Source organism: Pleurodeles waltl, chromosome 4_1, assembly GCF_031143425.1.
Source record: "Pleurodeles waltl isolate 20211129_DDA chromosome 4_1, aPleWal1.hap1.20221129, whole genome shotgun sequence".
In the NCBI taxonomy this organism is placed as follows: Eukaryota; Metazoa; Chordata; class Amphibia; order Caudata; family Salamandridae; genus Pleurodeles; species Pleurodeles waltl.
The window spans coordinates 600,133,964-600,157,851 of NC_090442.1; the positions used below are offsets into that span (position 1 = coordinate 600,133,964).

The 23,888-nt window shown below is 43.5% G+C and overlaps 1 protein-coding gene across 1 annotated transcript in view; it reads right to left on the bottom strand.

Annotated features, from left to right (window-relative positions):
- The window catches only part of GLT8D2 (glycosyltransferase 8 domain containing 2), a 148,259-nt gene that overhangs the window by 85,683 nt on the left and 38,688 nt on the right, over positions 1 to 23,888 (bottom strand). Inside the window, exons 4-5 of the mRNA XM_069228998.1 lie at positions 20,576 to 20,732; positions 5,031 to 5,148 (exon numbers count right to left, since the gene is read on the bottom strand). Coding sequence (XP_069085099.1) covers positions 5,031 to 5,148; positions 20,576 to 20,732 — 275 coding nt within the window. The remainder of the gene's footprint in view (positions 1 to 5,030; positions 5,149 to 20,575; positions 20,733 to 23,888) is intronic.

Consider the following 23,888-nt stretch of genomic DNA (forward strand, 5'->3'; position numbering starts at 1 on the left):
CATCTGTGCTTATGCATCCCCACTCTTGACAGCGGGCTTCTTGACGAGGCTAGGGGGCCTAATCCGGGAGCTGCTAGGGGCTGCATGGATTTTGTGAGGTGACCTCAATGGGATATGCCAGGCCAATTTTGATCGATCTGCACTCTCCCGGGGTTCCAGCCGTGGCTGAACACCCCTTTACACTTTCATAAAAATATGAATGTGGTCCACCATTTAGGAGAGAGAGGGTACACGTTATAATCTGGTGCTCATAGATCCTTTTCTAGACTTGACTATGTCCTTATGCACAGTAGTGAGGGACAAAGGATTATTGATACTAGACTATGGACTCAGGGCCTTTCTGATCACTCACTAGTGCTTTCTGAGTTTAACCTAGGGACCAGGAAAGGCTAGGTTAAGCTAGGACTTAGATCTCTGGCACCTTAAGAATGAAGATTTTAGGGATATGTGCCAACAGGGGTGTCAATGACTCCTTACTGCAAATATGGGATTAGTGAGGTCCCAGGGCACCTTGTGGGAGGCTCTGAAGGCTACCACATGGGGCAGCATCATCAGCTACTCTAAAGGTCAGAGGGAAAGGGCACGTTGAAAGGCTGCAAACCTAGAGGAGCGTATTTTTTATTTGGATGGCCTTTATGTGCTCTCTGCAGGAGTCCCTGCTGTGGGACTCACTCCATACACAGACATTATTTAAACAGGAACTTACTCATGAGGTGAGGGAGGTGTGGTTGGCCTTCCGCAGCAGAATATACCAATGGGGGGGACAAGACCAGTAAGACCTTGCACTGGCTGTTTACCCCCAGAGAAGGCAGAAGTCCAGTTGCGTACTTGATGGCCAAAGATGGCTCTGGAGTAATAGGTTCTGTACCAATAGCCCATGCCTTTGTGACATACCACAGTGAGGTGTATATAGCAGACCCCTTGAGCCTTCTAGAGGATCTGTGGATCGTTGTGAGGATTACCTCTGGAAGACTGAAACTCCTTGGAGGCAGAAGTCACCGAAGAGGAGTTACAAGCAGTGTTGGCATTATTGCGGGCAGGCAAAGCGCTGGGCCCCAACCAGTTCCTGGTTCGTTCTGGTGGGTGTTGTCGCTGCAGACTAGCTCCTAGTTATTGGAGACTTTCAAAGAAGACCAAAAGAAGGGAGAATTGCCAGCAGATCTTTGAACCGCAGAGATAGTGGTGATTCACAAACCAGGCACTGGGGGAACGCATTGCGGGGACTTTCGACCGTCATCCCTGCTGAATGAGGAAGTAAAAATATGTGCTAAGATGCTAGCCACTAGATTGAAGGGAGTCATTGACCGCTTTATTAATCTGGATCAGTCTGTTTTTTTTCCTTGCCGGGCCATTTGCCATAATTTGTGTTGTGTACACAATGCGATATCAATGAGTGGGAGTTTTTGAGGCTACAGGGCCCTCATGTCCATTGACTTCTGGAAGGCTTTTGACGCTGTGTATTGGAAGTACCTATTTGCACTCCTCACCAGGGTAGGGTTCTGACCCAAGTTCATAGGTAGAGTACATCTCTTAAACAGCAATCTTACGGCTAGAGTGTGGGTCGGGGAGGGCAATGCAACAGGGCTGCCCCTTGTCACCACTGCTCTTTGCTCGTGTGATCGAACCATTGGCCACGTTGGTGCACGTGGACACTTAGTTTCAGAAATTTCAATGATCCATTGAAGTGGATAATAGAATCTCACTTTATGCAGATGAGGTCCTATTGTCCCTGGGAAACCCGGAGACGACAGGGCCCAGAGCTCTTCAGATTCTCCAAATTTTTGGCACATACTCAGGCCTCCAAATAAAAACTTCCAAATCTTCCACATACTGCATAGTGCCCTGCCACACTTATATGCCATGGGCAGAGGGCATACCCATAGTGTCCTCTGGATTTAATTATCTGTTTTCTTTTTGTTATGATGGAGGCTGAGAGGTCCTACGAAAGGAAACTGGTGCCGCAGCTGGAACTCCTTGCACATGAGGTCAAGTTTTGGTCCACTTTCCATGCTGGGATACTCAGCAATTTTTTAAAAACACATCTTCTTTACCAACTACAGAACCACCCATTTCCAATGGACAGAGCACTCTTCAGAAAAGTAAATGAACAACTTTGATCACTACTATGGGGAGAGGTTACACCATGTATTGCCCTGGGGAAATGCTGCCAGCCGGTGTAGGGGGTGGGATAGCCACCCCTGAAATATTTCTATATTACTGGGTTTCCCATCCGCTCAAAATAAACGATTGGTAATTCGAGGGGTTTAGAGATCTAGCTTACACGGTGGAAAGGTGGCTGATTGGCTGATACAATCTCCTGCACCTCCTGTATGGTGGGACTGTGGTGGAGACTTCTCCGCCGCCACGCAAGTGGTGTTTAGGTTGTGGTCAGATGCTCTGAGGGCCATTGGGTGGGCTAATCAGCTGACACTGGAGACTCCATTCTTGAGGGGAACTCGTCTTCTGAGTGTGCAAGTCCTGTGCGGATTTCCACATTGGGAGATGTGCTGCAGGATGGCATACTGAAATCCTTTCAGGATCTGCAGACACAATTTCAATTGCACTGCACACATTTTTTCAGACATTTACAGCTCCGTCGGGCACTTCTACCTATACAGCTAGAGGAAGATGTCCCTGAGTTCTCCCCTATGGAGGCAACGCTCTTTCACGCAAATATAAAAACGCATAAACTGAGGTTTACAAAATGCTGTTATGCAATTTGCCTGATCCCATGGGGTCTCTGAGATGGGTGTGGGAGGTGAATTGGGCCAGATGGAGGATGAGGACTGGCAGGAGGCATTGGAGGCATCCATGGAAGCAGTTATAGCTCCCAATTTCGAATGATACAGTTGAAGTTGCTCCACCATGCCTATCTCACTAGGACAAAGTTGCATCGCTTGTGTTTGTTAAACAAAGGGGATTGCCGAGATGCGGAGATCCACAGGGGGACTTGTCACATATGTTTTGGAGATGCCCCGCTCTCTCACATTTCTGGTGGGGTACTGGGAAGATTGTAAGAGGTGTTGGGTTGTCCTATCCCCAGGGACCCCAAGCTCATCCTCATACTTATTTTGAATCACCTGGGGGGCAACAGATATCAGAAGGCGCTACTCTAGTTGGGCTTGATTGTGGCAAATCATAATATTGTAAAGAGATGGAAAGATGTGATGGCTCCGCATGTGGAAACATGGGCCTCAGGAATGGACTACTGTATGGGTCTGGAGCGCCCTGTCTATATTGCGAGGGGCTGCCCCCGGAAACATCATAAAATATGAAAAGCCTGGGTGGGCTTGCGAGTATTCACCTGGACCCTTATCCCGAAAAGCCTTGGTTGCTCTACTGTACAGCATCCATTTTAGGACATTCTCATTCTGCACTCCTCATCCTTACTTCTCATCCCTGCTTCTCATTAATCATCCCTACTTCTCGTCCGTCGTACGTCATCCCTACTTCTCATCCATCATCCCTGCTTCTCTTCCATCAACTCTAAACAGAAAAACACTTAGTTAAATAAAATTAAAAGTTGTACAGCCTTGAATTCACTGGACACAAACACACAGTTGCATTTCCTCTCCTCCCTCTTCACCCAGCACATGCAATGAGAAGACTGTTATTCAGTAAAATAAAACGCAGCTCTCTCTCATAAATCTGAATACCTATTGTCTCTCAATCAGTGTGAAGGTGTGTTTCACAAAACTGAAAATGTGTTGGTATGACTGAGGGATGAGGAATGAGGAGTAGGGAATGATGGGTGAGGAGTAGTGATTATGGAGGATTGGTTGAGGAGTAGGGATGATGTAAAATGGATGAGAAGCAGGAACGAGGGATGAGAAATAGGAATGATGGAAGAAAAGTAGGAATGATGGAAAATAAGAATGGATGAGAAGCAGGGATTGGGGATGATAAGTAGGGATTATGGAAGAGAAGTAGGGATGATGGGAGAGAACTAAGGATACTGAATGAGAAGTAGTGATGATGGATGATAATTAGGGATGATGGATGAGAAGCAGGGATGATGTATGATGGATGAGAAGTAGGGATGATGGATGAGAAGTAGGATGGAAGAGAAGCAGGGATGGTGGACAAGAAGTAGAGATGATGTATGATGGATGAGAAGTAGGGATGATGGATGAGAAGTAGTGATGATGTATGATGGATGAGAAGTATGGATGATGGATGAGAAGTACGGATGATGGATGAGAAGTAAGGATGAGAAGTAGGGATGATGGAAGAGAAGTAGGGATGAAGGATGAGAAGTAAGGATGATGGATGAGAAGCAGGGATGAGAAGTAGTGATGATTCATGATAGATGAGAAGTAGGGATGATAGACGAGAAGTGTATGATGTATGATGGATGAGAAGTAGGAATGATGGAAGAGAAGCAGGAATGATGGATAAGAAGTAGGGATGATGTATGATGGATGAGAAGTAGGGATGATTGATGGAAGAGAAGCAGGGATGATGGATGAGAAGTAGGGATGATGTATGATGGATGAGAAGTAGGGTTGATGGTTGTGAATTAGGGATGATGGATGAGAAGTAGGGATGATGTATGATGGAAGAAAAGCAGAGATGATGGATGAGAAAGTGGGATAATGTATGATGGATGCAAAGTAGGGATGATGGATGATGGATGATGGATGAGAAGTAGGTATTATGGATGAGAAGTAGGGATGAGGAGTGAGGAATGAGGATGTCCTAAAATGGATGCTGTACTCCTGAGACACGCAGGCTCCAAGGCGAAAGGTGGGGGACATGTCTATGGGATGAGAGGTTGGAGTACTACTGTTGAATGTGGATATGCCATTTTTCATTGTATTGTAACATTATTACTTGACTTTTATAACAACCAACAACTGAACTGCTGGAGCTGGTGCCTGGCGGCGAGGTGGGAAATTGCCTGCGCCCTGTTGTTGGTTTGAAAATGTCAATAAAATGTATTTTAAAAAAAAAAAGACACAGTACGGCTGTTTTAAAATGGTGTTAAGAGGCGTACCTCTTATGAGACAAAATATATTGTCCATACTCACAGGCATGAGTAGCTCGGGGTTTGCAGCATCCGGGCGTATTTTCCCCTTGAGTACCGCTGGATTAAATTCCACAATTTTAAACCGGATATTTTTCAGGGTGCTGTTTTGAATCCATTTTCTAAAACAAAGAGACCCAATAAACGTTGAAGTATTCCTCCACAATATTAGTACCAATAGAGTAAATGTTGTAATATTGCCAAGACTTCACTTCGAACAATTTCTCTGAATCACTTTGGAAATACATTGTGTTTTTGACTGTAAATACAGTACAAGCGAGGAAACTTTCTTCATTTCATGGTTAGCAACAAAATTATTTTTGAGACTCCCACTAAAACAACTTATAAAGCAGTCCAGTCAGTCATTTTGTCAGCATAGGATACCAATGCACAAAACAACGGTTAAGATTTACTTTAGTATCCGGTGCACGGTGTTTATAACAAAAAGTAAAAATTGCACATTTTAAACCACAGACCCATGCCGCCCACCGTCCGTTGTCATATGCTTGCCTGAGTTCCTCTCCTGCCTTAGTCTGTCTGCTTGCCCCAGCCCCTCTCTACCAGGCTACTTTATGTTCATCTTGCCTCCAGCCTTCCCTCCCACCCTCCGTTGTCATCAGCTTACCCCAGCCCCTCCCTCTCATCCTCTGTTGTCAGCTTGTCCCCAGCCCCACTGGATATTGCCTTCTGCTCTCACAATAAAAAAGCATTAGCAAAGCCAATAGGTCTCTCCTATACAAGAGCTGTTGGCTTTGGGAATGTGTTTTGCCATGTTGTACATCAGTGTGGCTACTGTACAGCATGGCTAGACGTTAGTGGAGTGGAGTGTCGTAGAGTGGAATGGGGGAGTAGAGTGTTTAAGAGTGGAGTGGGGGAGAAGAGTGTTGTAGATCTGAGTCGAGGAGAGTAGAGTTCAATATTCAGTGGCAGAGTGTCGTGGCGCAGAGTGGCACAGGAGTGGAATAGGGTGGCTTGGGTTGTAGTGGACTGAGCTAGTGTGGTGGATTGGACTGGAGTAGAGTGGGGTGGATTGAAGTGAGTGGGGTGGATTGAAATGGAGTGAGGTGAATTGTAGTGGGGTGATTAGATTGAATTTGGGTGGGTGGATTGGATTGAAGTGATAGGACGAGGGTTGGGTGGATTGGATTGGGGTGCTTTTGAATGGGGTGAATTGAAGTGGGGTGGATTAGACTGGCCTGGTGTGGGGAGGATTAGATTGGACTGGAGTGGGGGTGGATTGGATTCATTTGATTGGAGTGGGGCAGACTGGTGCAGGGTGGATTAGACTGGGGAGGATTGTGGAATGGGTGGATTGGACTGGAGTTGAGTGGATGGGTTGTAGTGGGGTGGGGTGGACTGGATTGGGTAGAGTGGGGTGGCGTGGTTTAGACTAGAGTGGTGTGGAATGTATTGGAGTAGGGTAGACTGAAGTGAAGTGGGATGGATTGGAATGGGGTTGACTGGGTTGGATTGCGATGAGTGAGACTGGAGTGGGGTGGATTGGTGTGGGGTGGATTGGATTGGACTGGGGTGGATTGGGGTGTGGTGCATTGATTGGATTAGGGTGGATTGACGTGTGGTGGATTATAGTGAGGTAAATTGGACTCCAGCTGGACTCTCCCCACAACATCTAACGCTGTGCTCGTGACCGCCACAGAACGCGTATGTCAGGTCTGACTTCTTGGATCTTGCGCCTCATTGAACAGCGGCAGCATCCAACGTCCTATCAATAGCGCAGGGTTCTGGGTCTCCTTTTTGATACACTGCTAATCCTATCGCTTCTGCCCCCTTCTCCATTGCAGCATGGGGCGGCTACTGGTAGAAGGAACCAAGGAACTGAGGAGGATCAAGGCAGCCTGAGGAGGACTGTACTTAATCGTGAAGGCAATTGAGGCACAGTGGTGTAGCCTTTAAAGGTACATTAACAACAGTTTATCTTTCGCAGCACACATTGAAGAGAACCGTGCCTGACTGCTCTGGGGAGCTGGGGTTGAGACGGGCGTGTGGCGGTACGCCTTTAGGCCTTTCTGGGACTTTGGACTCTGGTCCTGTTTATGCACAGCCCTGTGGAGCTGGGTCCCTGTATAGGCAGGCAGCTGCTTAGCTGTGTGCTGTCTATCCAACTTTTGACTCACTTCAAAATTCTCCGGGTCTCACTAGACCGTCTGGCAATCGGGTCACGTCAGCAGTTAAAAGCAGCTAAGTGTTCTTTGACCCTCAAGCCTCAAGAAAACTGATGCAGGCAATAGTTCTGATGTGGAGGCAGCGCCAAAGGGAAAGTCCTGGATCACCTGGATTACTTGAGACCTTTATTTTCACTCACATTGCAGTGTTGATTGTTTTATTAATTCACCAAATGTGGAAATTGGGCTATAGGTCTGTTCGAGCCTTGTGGAAGTGAAGTCTGCTTTCCACCCATCCTTTTGTAGATATAAGCAGGTGCAGCCATAAATCCATAGTGCCACTAAGCAAATCAGGCAGATTTACTGGAGTTGGAGCTAAGAGGGCAAGGAAAACTAGAGCCCAGCAAAACCACATATGTCTAGCCAACTCCACAGGGGATGGATTAGATCAGTTACGTCCGGAAACTGCTCGGTCTTGTAACATAACGGCCCTCAAATTAAACGCTTCCAAAGCCTCTAAGGCATCTCCCGTGGCAGACTCTATTAAAACATGAGTCGGAAAACATTTTAGAAATAAATTGTCAAGAAAGGAAAGTGTGTCTTTATTCCCACCCTCCCAAATTGGCCCAGATACATCTCTACCCTGTCGGATATGGCAGAATTTCAGTAATTTCAGCCTCGGTTGGCTTATTCAGAGTCAAGACTGTCTTTCTCACCATGCTTATTAATAAGGGGGTCCTTGGGAGGTGTTACACAGGAAAGCAGGGCCGCAACTCCACGTAAGACTCAAGAGAACCATGTCTCCTAGGGCTTGGGAACCTCGACAAACTGCCCCAATTCCCTAAATGTTGCATGAGCAAATTTGCTTGGTCTCCCCTAAGTACAATGAATACATCCCATCAAGACGTCCCCCTCAACTCAGCCATTGACTTGGACATAGGATCAAGTTCTTCTATGCTTGACGTTATGGTTTTAATACAATAGACTCTACAAAGCATCTTTGAGGCTGTAGTTTTGAAAATGGACGCTTTGAAGTCCCATAAGTCTTATTTGCACACCATTGCCTCTGAACTACATCATATTATTAATTGCGTGCCAAAGTTAATAAGATCGGTAGAATGTGTGGAAGAGCCACAGAGACATGTGATGAGTGATGGTGAGGGCAAGATAGTAAATATCCCAGATGTAACCACCATTGTTGAGGGGCCACCCACTGTATGTATATCAAAATGTCTAATTTTTGTTAAAAAAAAATGGGACAGTTATTTTCCCAGTTATGTCTCTGCGCTCGGGTGCATAAGGCAGAACCAGAGCATAAATAGGGGCTGCCGAGCTCTGACTATTCAGGCCAGGAAAAGGAAGGAACATGTTAAGAAGAGCAAAAAAACAGAATAAGACGATTGATAGTGGCTTGAGGACAGGTAGGATGCTAAGTATAAACCGCAACAAAAGTAGATGTGGTACGGAATCAGGCATCACTGATAGGAGATCCAAAATCGCAAAGAACAGGACGATCACCTGTGGTAATGGTAAGCAAGTGCCTAGGGAATCACGGGACATGCAAAGAGGTGAACAGAGATATGCGGGCAAGGGGCCTAAGAGAGATTCCTAAAAGGGCGGCCCTTAGGAAAAGGGAAGCAGAGTTAAAAGTGGATAATCCTGAAATTAGGTTTAACACAGACTAGGGAAGTAAATCTGGGGGCATTCAGGCTGCCGGTATACCTATGCTAAAAAAAATGTTGATGCACAGTGAAAAGATGAAAGGGGCTTATGGGTATTTGTAGAACTAGCCCCCGAAAGCACATAGAGAAAAAAGAGTAGGAAGTTAAATAGATCACAATTGCTAGAAAGCAGCATATCTTCAAAACCACAATTGAACAGTATGCAATTTTGTGTTTCAGGAAGCATGACTGTGCATGGAACCTCCACAGATAGATGGTGCTTGAAGGTGTACCAGGGTGCTTCAAGTAATCCCACATGGCGTCCATCAGGGGAGTTAATATTGATATCCACTAAAGTCGCTGCAAGGGCATGGGAGATCAAGACCAGAAGCAATTGGATTTTTGCTTGTGTTGTAAAACTGTCTAACTTTACGATGGTCCCAAAATGCATAATTGTTCTTAATATTTACCTGTATGCATGGAGCCCATTTCACTATGAGGAAAATATGGACATGTTTAAAGAGGACGTGGTTAAAATAGACTCATTGTACCCGCACTATTTGATTGTCTTGATGGGTGACTTTAATGAAAAATTGGTCTCTACTGTGACTGATCAAAGGTATGACAATTTATTGTTTGCTTTTAAAATAAGTTTGGTAGCTTGCCAGCATATGCCGCTACAGCAAGAGATGTGTCCTGGTTAGACTTTCTAATATCAAATGGTGTTGTGAGCCTTAATGGTTGTGTTCCACCTGATATTCCAGCAAGGAAAACCTTTGTTTACGGCAATAAGAACTGCACAATAGAATATGTGTCCGTTAAAGCATGGGCTTTTAGTTACGTTAGTAAGTTCAAGGTGCAAATAGAAGGGAGTGACCATTACCCTTTAAGTACAATACTTATGTTGGGCACTGCTGCCAAGGAGAAGCAAGTACTCCCCATAAAAGTCTATTGCCCTAAACCGCTAAGAACAAGTACAAGCATCTATATCGACTAAAGGCTTTCCAAGAGGTCAAAGTAGAACATATCTCCAAATTTCATTACGTGGTATGAGGACCTAATTAATGAAGTAGTAGCATCCCTAAAACTAGATCTAAAGGTATTTATTGATATCCAGGGAAAACATATGATCGAGAAGCATCAAGAAACCTTTAGTTCAACAGTGAATGTAGACTTTTAAAAAGAAGAATAAGGAAGTTAGAGACATATGTAAGGTTCTCAAAAAATATTGAGGGTAAATACCAACCTGCTGAATTAAGAAAAACATTTAAAAGATTGGTATCAAGCAAGAAACTGGTGTATAATGAAAAATTCTGGAAAGTCATGCTTGAGACAATCGAGTAGAATAATGTTAACAACTTTTGGCAGTTGGTACAAAATGGGCTAGGAAAAACCAAAGGGAAGCTGAAATGTTCGGAGGGAGAGGATGCATGGGTTGAATACCTGGAGGAAGCTTATAACAATGATGTCCAAATCACTTAGGATCCAGGAAACTTTCACATTAATGAGGAAATATTGGAAAGGATTTCAGCTTCAATAATTAGGAAAACAATTGAGTCTCTAAAAATTACAAGAGCAGCCAGGACAGACCATCTTCCGCAGTGATAATAAAACCCGATATTGACTGATGGACTAGCCTGCTCTATTCACTTTTCCCAAAAATCCTTCTGATGGGATGCTTCTCAGACAGCTGGAAGGGAACGTTTATTAAACCTTTGTATAAAAAGGTGATTCCTACCTTCCTGCAAGCTGTAGGCAAATAAACCTGCTAGATGTGAGCAGGAAAGTTTTTCCTAGGATCCACTTGGGGATACTTAATGAATGGGCTGATGCAAACTCAGTATTATCCATAGGGCAGGGTGATTTTAAAGGGGGGCATTCAACAATAAACCACTGCTTTAGTGTCTGGGCACTAGCCAAAAATTGATAGAGCAATGTGGAGCTTTATTTTGCTGCTTTGTAGATTTCCGGTCTACATTTGACTCTGTTGATTGTGTTTTGCTGCCGGAAGATTTAAGAAATTATATAATGCCAGAAGATCTACTTTTTATTTTACAGGAACTCCACTGAGGTAATTGGACCTAAGTGGAATTAGATCTTGAGGGGTCTCTGCCTCTTGGTGAATAGGTATAATAAATGCTTGAGATAAGGGTGTGTTTTGGCACACATATTGTTTTTCCTATTCTTGACTGATTTGCCAATAATGCTAAATCAACCCAATAGTTTCAGCCCCAAACTGAATGGTAAACATGTAAGCTGCCTTTTATATGCTGACGATTTAGTAATCCTAGATCTGACAGAAATTGACCTATAGAGAAAGCTAAATGTCTTCTATAATTACTGTACGAGGAACAAATTAGTCATAAATATGGGGAAGACCAAAGGGTTTCCTTTTGGGAAGAAGTGGTTAAAGTTGGTATGGTCTTTAACTAAAGTCAAGATCAAGACTGTTAGTAAGTACAAATATTTGGGGATGCGGTTTTCAAATAATCTGTCCTGGAAAGATCACAGTGAATCCCTGCAGGCTAAAGGACTTTATTCCGTACGGGGATTTAAGAAATTTGACAAGCTACATGATGGCCTCTCCTTAAGACCTGTACTGGCAGCTTATACGGGAATGATATGGCCACAGTTCCAGTGTGGTGCAGAAGTTACCTGAATTCGAATGAAATCAAATTGGGACCTTGAAGAGGGCAAGTGCTTATAAAGGCCACTTTCTTTCCCATCTTTTATGAAGGAACAGGCGGCCAGTATTGAAACCACCATAATGGCAGAGACTTAACTAGCATTCGCAGAGACAATACAATTCTGGGTAAGACTAGACAGTGAGGAGCTCCCCAAAATGTCATTGTTATGTAAAAAAGAAAGTGTGTTGAGTGAACTAAATTGGGCAAAATCAGTGAGAATAAGAATCCTAGATCTCTGCAAGAAGCTAACACTAAAAGGTGAGATTGATTGGATATGGGTGAGTAAAACCGAGCTTAAAAGGATAACATAGCAGGTGGCTCGGGAGAAATTACTGTTATTTAAGTTTAAGGAACAAGAAATTAGTATCTCTGCCAATGAGTTTGTGAATGGAAGGGGAGCCCTTTCCCTACCTGGAGAATTGAGTGGGTTGGAATGGAGTTGGGTGGATTGGTTTGAGTGAGGTGGACTGGATGGGGTAGATTGGATTGAGGTGGATTGGATTGAGGTACATTGGATTGGGTGGGATGGCGTGGGGCGGGGTGGATTGGAGTGGACTGGGTTTGAGTAGGGTGGCTTGTGGCAGATTAGACTGGAGTGGGGTGGACTGGAGTAGACTGAATTGGATTAAGGGGAGTGGATTGGATTGGGTGGATTTGACTGGTATGGGGTGCATTGGTTTGGTGTAGGATGGATGGATTAATGTGTGTTTGAGTGTGATGGATTAAGGTAGTTTGGAGTGGGTGCATTGGGCTGAATTGGACAGGAGTGGGGTGGACAAAGGTGGGTGGGGTGGACTGTAGTGGATTGTAGAGGAAGGGAGTGAGGGGGATTGGATTGTGTGGCATTGATTGGGTAGGTTAGACTGGATAGGGTGGATTGGAATGGGGTGGGGTGGATTGGTTTGGTTTGGTTTGGAGTGGGGTGGGGTGGTTTGGATTGGATTGGGGTGGGATGAATTGGATTGGAGTGGGGTGGATTAGATTGATGTGGAGTGCCGTGGAATGGATTGGTGTGGAGTGAGGTGGATTGGATTGGAGTAGATTCAGGTGGTGTGAGATGGACTGGATTGAAGTGGGGTGATTTAGGTGAACTGCATTGGACTGGGGTGAACTAAGTTGAATTGGATTAAAGTGAGATGGACTGGAGTGAGTTTGGTGGTTTGGAGTGGGTGGTTGGAACGGAGCGGTGTTAGGTGGATCCGACTGGACTAAGGCAGCTTTTTGGGGATGTACTGGAGCAGACTGGAGTGGGACATATTGCTTTGGATTGGAGTGGGGCAGATTGTTTTAGATTGGAATGGGCCAGGTTGTTTTGGATTGGAGTGGGTGGCTTGTTTTAGATTACAATGGGGTAGATTGTTCAGCATGGATTTTAGAAGATTTACAGTATACACATTTCTGGGGGCACATCCTAGATTCTGACTGTTGGTGGTTGTTCACATATGGAAAATGTTTACCCTAACCACAGACATGCCATCATGTATGGGTTACCTTGTCTGCCCAAGATGTTTCAAAATGTTCACCAGAGCTTTCAATTGCTCTGGTCAAATCGAAGTAATCCTAAACGTTACTGGCAATAGAGGGGCAGACAAGGGTTGACTTTTAATTTTTGTGATACCTAGTACTCTGTCTCGGTTACCGAGGTTTTCATCTCTTGCAGTCAGCCATATTCTTTTGCAACAGCACGTGTTTATTTTATTTGTGGTGTGTTCCATAGTGTGTGCCTGACTTCCAGGTTAACAGTGCGCTTTATAAAGGAGCAGGTGCAAGTACAGAAAGAGACTCTCATCAAAGATCAAATAGGAAAACCTCATTTGTTAATACATTTTGTGGGGTAGGGATGTAAAGGTTAGAGTTGGTTGTGGAATAAGAGGAAAGGGAGACATGCTTAGAAAAAGGTAGCTGGGGATTAATGATGACAATCGAATAGAGGCATAAATTCAGTTGTCTTTCTACTGGCCAGAGTCTAAGGTGTGGCCGGTTTTAAATGAAAGTGACAGCGAAAGAGAAAGTCCTTGCATCCCTTCTTGATGTTGTCAAAGGAGGGATCTGCCTTTGTTGCTGAGAGCTGAAGTTCCGTATTCCCTGCACACTCCTTGAGAAGAACTCTTTCAGGGTCTTGATTTGTTTTTAAGAAAAGGGTTTGCACAAGGACAGAAGGGCAGATCAGAACTTTTGAATGGGAGGGGGTCACTTGAAGTAAACTAGTGGGCTACCTAGGTAGAAGCTCTTTTATGTTGTGTCTTGTAGACAAAATAACCCGGTTTGAAGAGGCTTCAGGCTTTGATAGAAAGCCATTTTAGGGTAATAAAACTGTGTATTACATGTTCATATTTTTGGGCATTAGTTGTTTTTTGAGCATCTGCATTTAGGACAGTTTTGAGTGGAGCCAGGTGTATTTTAGGAATCTTAGATAGTAGGGTTTGCCCTAATCAAACCTCGCTATCACTAGTGATTGTGCAACTGATTTGAAGACTTCTCGTGGCAGGAAGAACATGGCAACAGAATTGATGTGACTGTGAAGGTTTAGATTATTGTCAAGGATAAATCATAAAGATTTAGCATTTTCCACAGTGGGAGGCTTGCAGGCAGGTATATTCATCACATCGAGTCAATCTTGCACTGGGTTGATGCAGTTTGGAGATGGAGAAAATCAAGAAGTCTATTTTTGGAGGGTTGAGATTGACAAGCTATTGGGACATACATGCCTGGAGATCATTTAGAGTCCTTGCAAGGGTGGTTTAGTCCTCTAAGTAGGAAACTTTCATTCAAGTATATTCCGTTTTCATCGGAAAAGAGGGGTGGTAGACAATTTTTGATTGTTTCAGGAGCCACATGAGGAGTTGTATGTATAGGTTAAAGAGTGTTGGTTAGAGAATGGAACCTTGTGAAACACATTGTTGAACTGGTGAGGCACTGGAGATAGAATTAACTAGTTTGATCCATTATGATCAGTTTATCAGACAGTACTTGTACCACTTTAGAATTGTGGCACTTATCCCCATTAGATCTTACAAGATTTTACAAGAGTTTGATGTCTTGTCAATCAGTTCAGTTTTTACTCTTCATCTCAGAGATGTTCAAAGACGAGAAGCCTTCATGACAGCCATCTGGTATTTATTTTGACTTTGCTTCTCGGAGCACCACATAGCAGTCAAAATAGGGAAAGACAGCCATTTGCAAATGAGCTCTGCATTGCTCTGATCCATCAAAGAGAGTAATCGGCTCTCAATCGCCACCTTTGATGTAACATAGTTTTTAAGAAGTCTTGATACTCAGAGCTACCAGGTACAGAAATTAGGGCAACTTTCGGTTTATAAGCCAACCACAGAATGGATGACGGGCAGGGTAAAAATCCAGTAATTCTATCACGAAGATCGGCTGTTCATCACAAACTAGAAACCTGCTTACTAAGTACTAGGTAAAAACGAATTCTATGGCAAGATCGGAGGCTCCTATTATGCTTTAGTCTTTCCTTTATTTTCAATAGCAGCTGCAGTCAAGAACAAACTACCGATCCCATAAGGCACACAAAAGTAGCCAATGAGGATCAAGAGGTAGTTCAAAGAAATGGGCCAATCAGAAACAGTTTGCTCTAATAATACCTATCTTGACTGAGAACAGACCTCTTTTCTTGCTGTTCACAGTCAAGATAAGTAATATTTCCCTCTAATATTAACTAAACATTACGAACGTTTCTGTGTTTATTATATGCTCGCTTGTTCATTTTGTTGTTCTGCCGGTATTTTGCCTACGTTTTAGGTCGATTTACAATCAGCCGGCTTGTAGCCGATGTTTTCTCCTCAGTGCGCGGTAACTGTTGTCGGCCGCTCGCTGAGAGAGGATTCACACGTCGGAAGATACGCTTACCGCTTCTCTTCAAAGGCCCTTTTCTCTGCTTTTTCATTGCAGCGCCGGACTCCTCATTGCTGGGGAGGTTTCTGGTGTTTCCCACAACACGCTTTGATCTGCACAGAGGCGGGGCCAAATACGTGCTCTCACTTCTGTGAGAAGTTTAACCCTTGCCTACCTCAATTCCTTGTTTTTACCGTTCTTAATCTTCTGCTGCCACCACGGACAGCTCCTCTCATCCACTTTTAACCCAGGAGGAGGAGGAAGACGTCCTTAAGGACAACCTTAATGATTTTATTCAGTTATCTGTGGAGCAGGCTATTTCGGCCTCTTGGAAAAAATTATAAAAAAATTGGAGAATTCAGTCATTAATTTAGTGTCCAAAACCATGCTGGCCCAATCTGTGGGGGAATGCAAAAAGCGTCCTATTCCATCTAAAAATACTAAAACAACGCTATTGGTTAGTGACAAAAGTTCACATGTAGTAGAGTACGTGGTTCCTTAAAGGCCTCCTCCTAAGGAGGGGTTAATTTCTAAATCTTCTAAGAAATGCATGGTAAAATCCAAACATATATCTTCCCCTATTTCTATATCCAAAATTCTGGACACTGATGACGAGGTGCAAGACCCTAACTCGGATTCGTATCTTTCCGACAAGGATGTTGGAGATACTCTCTCCCCTCCTCCTCACAAAAAACGTAAAGTTGGGTCCCAAGACTTTGCGGGGTCTTGCACAATACTGGATGCTCAAGGGGTGCCTATGTTTAATCCGAGTAACATCCAGCATCCAAATTCTACTGAGTGGTTTCCCACTGATCATGTGGCAGAATATGTGAAAGCCAGATTATGCACTCCCTTGGATAAACAAGTTAGGGCAAAACTCAAAACCGAATGTCCTCGCCATGCCCTTTCTTCTCAAAATCACTGCAACTCCAATTATTGATGCTTCCCTTATTACCTTCTTCACTAAATACGGGAAGGACCCGCGGAAGAGAGTTGACAAAGCTTGGTCTTCTTGCCAAGATAAGTTATTGGAAATAGTGGGACCACTGACTCGCATTTTCGATTTGGCAGAAACTGCCCGATTGGAACAGGCTTCTGTGGACCCCGTCGAAATTTCCTTGTGGGACCAACAAGCCATTTGTTTGCTGGGGAATGCAAATTCCTCGATCACACACGAATGCAGGAAGGGTCTCCTTCTCAAACTTGATCCCAAGTTAGTCAACCTTGCAGGATCAGATCCCGGTATCAAGGCAGAGCGTCTGCTTTTCAACGACTCTTTTATTAAAGAGTTGAGCAAGTATGTGGCAACTTTCTCTTCCCTTGACAAAGCACAAAAATCTCTAAAGAAGATATTTTCAACTTGTGTTTTTGACAGGGCCGGCAGAGGCAGGAACCGCTTTGCCGGCCGCTCCTATGCCAATCAAGGTTCCCACGGTTTCTACAGTAATATCTCAACCCAGGATTACAGACCGCAATTTTACCCCCAAAGGAGCAGGGGCTTCAGAAGCAAGGGGAACCGTAATTCCAGATTCTCTACTCAAGCCGGTAAGTCAGCATGTTTTTTCACCTATTCTTGGGGTCGTATTTCTCTATGCCTGTCAAAATGGAGGGAACTCACAGTAGATCCCTGGGTTCTAAATACTGTTCAAGTATATGTTATAGAGCTGTTACCAGAGCCTTTTCAAACAAGTTTACCCTCCCCCCCTCAATTCTCTCTTCAAATGACGAACTTAATTTCTTCAGAAATTCAATCTCTTTTACAAAAACAGGCAATAATCCCTTGTTCTCTAGATACTTCAGGTTTCCTCAGCTCAGTTTTTCTAGTCCAGAAAAAGAACAAAAAGATGCGCCCAGTTATAAATCTAAGACAGTTCAACCAGTTTGTACTTTATCGTCACTTCAAGATGGAAACTATCCTGCATCTCAGGGATACTTTGCTCCAGGGATATTGGATGGTAAGGTTAGACCTTCAAGACGCATAACTTACGGTACCTATGCATCCAGATTCCCAAAAATTTCCAATGGGCCGGTCAAAAGTTCAGTTTTACTTCCCTTCCTTTCGGTCTGTCTTCCGCTCCATGGTGCTTCACAAAACTAATGAAACCAGTAGCGGCCTTTCTCAGGGCTCGAGGCATCAGATTAATTATCTAGTTGGATGACATTCTGATCATGAATCAAAATCGCTCTTCTCTTCTGTCTCAGGTGCTTCTTGCTTGCACTCTTCTTTCAGATCTAGGCTTTATTATAAACTTCAAAAAATCTTCCTTGGATCCGATCCAAAAGATCGAATTCCTAGGCTTCCTGGTAGACTCTGTTTCATCTACTCTTCTCCTTCCATCTTCAAAGATCAAATCCATCAAATCAGAAATTCTACTCATCCTACGCAACTCTCGGCTTTCCCTCAGATCCCTGGCAAGAGTCGTAGGACTCCTCTGTTCTTCAATCCAAGCTATCTTTCCAGGTCCACTTCACTACCATGCATTGCAGAGGCTAAAGATTTGCCATCTCCAAAGGGGGGTAGCCTATACGGATTCCATAGTCCTAGACCAAGACTCTCGATCGGAACTTCAATGGTGGATCGACCATTTAGACGCCTGGAACGGCAGGACTATATTTGTGTCAGCCCCAGATCTTGTATTAGAATCCGATGCAAGTCTGCTGGGTTGGGGAGCCCGGTGTGGTCTCTAGAGGAGTAAAAACTGCACATAACCTATTTAGAGATGCTTGCTGTCTCCTTTGCAATCAGGAGCCTCCCAAGAGACAGAGTTTCCTGTTCAGTTCTACTCAGAATGGACAACATTTCCGCAGTTGGTTACATCAACCGCTTAGGAGGCACAAATTCCAAACCTTTATCGAAATTGGCAAAGGGTTTTGGGAGTTCTGCCTCCAAAACAGAATCTCTGTTCAAGTGGAGTATTTACCAGGCAACCTCAACTTTGTAGCGGATTAGTATTCTCGTCACTTCCAGGACGCCAGCGACTGGATGCTCAATGTCCAAGTCTTCAACAACATTCTCCACGAATGGGATTCCTTCGACATAGATCTTTTTGCATCACGTCTCAATGCACAGCTCCCACAATTCTTCAGCTGGCATCCGGATCCTCTAGCTCTTGCCTTCAATGCTTTCTCTCAGGACTGGTCATCCTCCCTCAATTACGCTTTTCCCCCTTCATTTTGATTTCCAGAGTATTGGCACAGGTCAGGCGTCAACAGGCCTCCATAGTGCTCATAGTCCCCTTCTGGCACTCTCAGGTGTGGTTTCCCTCTCTCCTGGAACTGTCAATAGAACCTATGTTTTTAATCCCCACATTTCCAGATCTCTTAACCAATCCCCAAGGTCTCCGCCAAAACCTAATACTCCAGAACGTCCTCACCCTTTCAGTCTAGAAAATGTCGCGGAATCCCAACCTGGCGTCTCTATTTCGGCAGAAGCTTCAAATTTCATTGACTTGGCAAGAGCTCCAGGAACAAAGAAAGCATATAGACCAGCTTGGTCTCTCTGGCATAGCTGGTGTGTGGGAAAACACGTTGATCCCTTTACAGCAAATGTGACGATGATTATTAACTTCCTGGCGGTGGAGGCCTGCAAAGGTAAATCTTTTCTTACTATTAACCTTTATAGATCCGCAATTTCTTCCTCACACTCCTTGTTCCAGGGAAAACCAGTTGGAGAGCACCCTTTGGTCTGCTGTCTTTTAAAGGGAGTAAAATTTTCCAATCCTCCAAAACCTAAATATAGTTCATTATGGGATGTTAATGCTGTGCTAAAATTGTTTGTGTCTTGGCCAGACATTTCTTTGTTATCGTTAAAACAGCTTTCTGCTAAGCTCACCATGCTTTTATGTTTCGTGTCTTTCAAACGTTTATCTGAATTTAAAGATCGTGATGTTACAGCTCGTCATTTTACACCCTCTGGCGTTATGTTTAATATGTTTAGTGTACTAAGACTAATCTTTCTTCAGTTTTCTATCCCTTTTTTCTGGACCATCCTAAGCTTTGTGTAGTCCAATGCTTAAAAGTTAATGAACAACAGACAGCCGATTTGAGAAATTCCTCCTCTACCGAACTCCTGATTTCTTTTAGGAAACCGTTCAAACCTGTGTCCTCTCCTACCTTAGCTCGCTGGGTCCGTTGGGTTCTGTCCCTGGCTGGCATTGATACCTCGGTTTTTGGCGCCCCTTCAGCTAGGGGAGCCATGGCATCCAAGGCTTTTTGGGCCGGTTCTCGTTTAGAGGATATTCTCAGGTCGGCTGACTGGTCTAATGACAATGTTTTTTAAGTTTTCTATTGTAAACCGATTCAACATGCCTCTCTAAATGTGATTGATACGCTTTAAAATAGCATCATAGGAGCCTCCGGTCTTGCCATAAAATGTAGATTTTCCTAGTAACTTATGAAGGAAAGTCTTAATTTTATTAAAGACACGGAGGCGAGTATTATCCCGCCTCTACAAATATTAACGCTGTTATTTTGTCTCCCTCCCTTCCAGCCTCTACATCAACACAACAGACCGCTTCTTAAGGATCCTTCCTTGGTTGCTTCAATTGCTTCGTCTGTTCCTACATCAGCCTTCACCAACTCTCAATCGTTCGATCAGTACACCCTTCCGGAGTTTGCTCAGAGACTTATTTTCATTCTACAGGAAATTTTAGCACTTTGCCTGGCTATTTGTGTTTGTGGTTTCATTATTCCATTGTTTGTTACTATTTAACCTTGCACAAGAAAAGAGGGCTGTTCTCAGTCAAGATAGGTATTATTAGAGCAAACTATTTCTGATTGGTCCATTTCTTTGAACTACCTCCTGATCCTCATTGGCTATTTTTGTTTGCCTTATGGGATCGGTAGTTTGTTCTTGACTGCAGCTGCTACTGAAAATAAAGAAAAGACTAAAGCATAATACTCGCCTCTGTGTTTTTAATAAAATTAAGACTTTCCTTCATAAGTTACTAGGAAAATCTACATTTTGACAGACACAAAAGAAAAGCTAGGTTGAGAGTTTTGTACTCCGAATGTGTTCACTTAATGAATAACTCTGCACCCTACTGAACAGTTAATTCACACCTCCACTCTCAGTCACATAACAATTTAGTGTCCTGAATGCACAGTGTAAGACTTCTAGATGATATCAAGCACCAGGAGGAACAAAAGAGAGCAATTAAATTTACTAGGGAGACCACACGTGATAAAACGCCCCCCCTCAAGCAGGGGCAACGATTACGTTACCTGACATGTGGAATTGTGTTCTTGAGTCCAACTAAGTAGAACACCACTCTGGCATTTGTGTTACTGTAAATACTATTGATGGCTGCAATCGCCCCACCCAATCTGCCTGCAGCCACGCATATAACCACAGGGATGTCATCTGATGCATCAACTGGTTCTAAGGGAAAACAGAGGAACAAGCAGTTATAACATGATAGAGCCCGACTGTCTGCATGTATTGGCTTGCACAACATCAGAAAATAGCAGAATCAATCTACTAATTATTCCAGTAAAATGAAAGAATTTATATTCACCCAGCCGAGCAAAGCTTTTCTACACAAACCACACCTGTGGTTTAGAGTCATTTGCCAGTATTCCACAGGCTAACAACAGATCAACACAAGCAGCAGCCGGCACCTTCCCACCTTAGAAAAGATTTCATAAACTGTAATTCCAAAGACATTATCCACTAGCCAAAATCCATAACTAATATACTCCTACACAAGGCAGCACCTTGGGTTCGAGTGATCAATGTACTCTGTGGTTCAATAATGTGTTAATAATGGTGAATAGAGATGGGCAAGTATGAAATATTTTATTACATTCCATGTATATTTTTGGCCTGTTGACTTTGTTTTCCACGGTAGTACTAAATAACTAGAATGCGGTACTAAAGCAAATATATTTTTCCTTCCCACACTTGAAATTATTGACATTGCTCGTGTTAGAGGGGCTACTACACCTAAAATCACTAGCAACCTCGACTGAGATGTCCGAAGTGCACACACAGTCCGACCAGGCAGGATGGCTCAGTGAGTTGAACACTCCCCATTGATAAAAGGATTATACTACTGAATTCTTTGATAGAATAATATCATGGACAGAATATCAAGAGACAAAATATCAAAAGGTAAGTGCATATAGGAAAGTGTGGATTTATTTTTCCTAACTCCACATCTACATACTTTGAAGATCTATGCACTGCATAGGTACATATATGTGAAGTGAGGCATAGAAAACCTAAACTTACTTACCTTTTGATATTTTTCCTGATATTTTGGCCTTGATATTATGTGCCATCAATATTATGGGGTCAATATTCAGGATGTACACCTAGTAAAAGCAGTTTTCTGAAAGTCATGAGTTTTAATTCTGACAAAGTAGACAAAGCATTCTATACTTTTAAGGTTTCTAGATTGAGTACTATAAATTGGGGAGTAGTAGCACCTGTACTTAGAAACAACACTGCGGTGCTACATAAACAAGTTATTACTAGACATTTGTCTTTAGATATTTATGTCACTGATATCCAAAGGTCCTTCCAGCTTGGAAGAAGTTATTGTTATCAAGTGGCGGTTCCTCATGAGTCTTCTGACTAGAAAGTAGTGACCAGTCCTCTAACATTGAAATTTAAGTTGGCGAAAGACAGTGGCATTGGCTCTCTGTACCAATCTACCACTCCTAGAATAAATAGGACTACATACTAACAAATACAGAGTGGTGGCCAGGAGCAAACCTAACACGAAAGAAAGGAATGATTCATAGTCCACGCAGGTGAAAGAAAGGAGCAGGTGTTGCGTCTTCTCCCTGACAGAGTGCATTTACTACAATAACCAGAATTAGTGTAGCTCGTCTGTGAAGAACCCGAAATGTTAGAGGAGCTAGACCATACAAGAAGAAAGGACTAGCTGCTGTGTCATGTGGACAAGAGTGAACAGGTGCTGAGTATAACTGAGCGTCCTCTATACTGAACTATAACTACTAGAATCCCAGGGGTGTCCATGGGATGTGTGCAGAGCTGTGGCTGCAGGGGAAGGCCAGAGACCTAAACAAGTAGAGATCCCCTAATGGGGAACGTGATGTGGAGTTTTTCTTCAGATAGTAGCAGACACCTTGAGCTTATATGTTCCTTGTGCTCAGCCCGTGATTAACCTACTCATAGACAGCGTGAGTATGAAAGGGAAAGACATTGTCCGCACCTGCTGTATAAAAAGGGGAGATGATCGTGCCCCAGTTCGAGGCAAAATCAGGTGTCCTCAAACCACTTTTGTTCTCCATGTAGAGTAACGCACTTTCGCTTTCAGGGGCGTAGCTTGGTCAGTAAGATTGGGGAGTTGGGGAGGAGCTTTAGATTTTCCGAAAATCAGACTGACATACAAGGTTTAAATGCATTATATAGCAAGCAGGGTGAATGAACGTGGCAGGGGAAAGGGAGAGGAGCACGGATTGACAGGAGTACTAAGAGAGAAAACACAATATTTTGGTCTTTTTTCAAAAACAATATTTTTGGGGACTTTCAACCCAGTGTGTGTGCACGTTTCTGTCTGCGTGTATGTACAAATTCCTGCGGAAATCCGACTAACATCTCACAATACCCAACTGATAGCACCTGGAGCGTGGAAAGAGTTACCGGAAGTAGGTCTCTGATGCTCGGTCTGTGGCACTGTTAATAGGGTGCACCACTGCTTCCCAATATCCCTCTCGGCTCGTCAGCACCAGATTATGTGGTGGACATCTGCAACTGTTTCACTGCGCCTGGGGCAATGTACTAATGCTCCCTGGTAGAACTTGTTGATTTTCCAGAGTGTGATGTAGATTCTTTGTAATATTAAATGGTATCATCCTGAAGCTAGGGGTCCTCGAAACACTAGGGATGGTACTCAGGACTGTCTCCTTCTTCTACCGGTGATGACGCAGAAAAAGAAGGACCAACATATATTCATATATCATGTAACCAAAATCGTATAATGTAGTGTGATTTTAGTAAAGAAAATAATGTACGTGGGAAATTGTGCCCTCGGATTAGTTCGCCAATATTATAAAAGAGCTTTATTAATTATGAAGAATTGAAATTTGTAGTAATCCGTCATAATCGCAAATGTGTGCCATGATTTCTTATTGAAACTGTTTGTGCTTAGTTTAAATTTAGTAGACGCTTTGGCCTAGTTGCCTGGTCTCAAATTCTAACTGCGTGGCTTTTCCTTGAACTAATAAAATGAATATTTTACTTTAAAGTTCTATTTTTCCAGTAGGGATGACTAACATACTTATCTCCAAGGTTTCGTGCTAGGCAAGTTTCATCCCCTTTGAAGCAAGGTCAGTCTCTGCAGGTGCGGACAATAAGAGTACTGATATCGAAATAATTGGCAAACTGTGTTGCAACTTGTGTTCCAAGGCTCCAAGGACAATGTATGCATAAATGAGTACTAGGAGAAAGACATTTTCCATTGGTCAAATTGAAGCCACCCTATGAACCCTCCAATGGAAGACCCTGCAGAATTTGGAATGTTTCTTACTTAAACTCACTGGACAAAGAGAAGTCAGCCATTTTCCT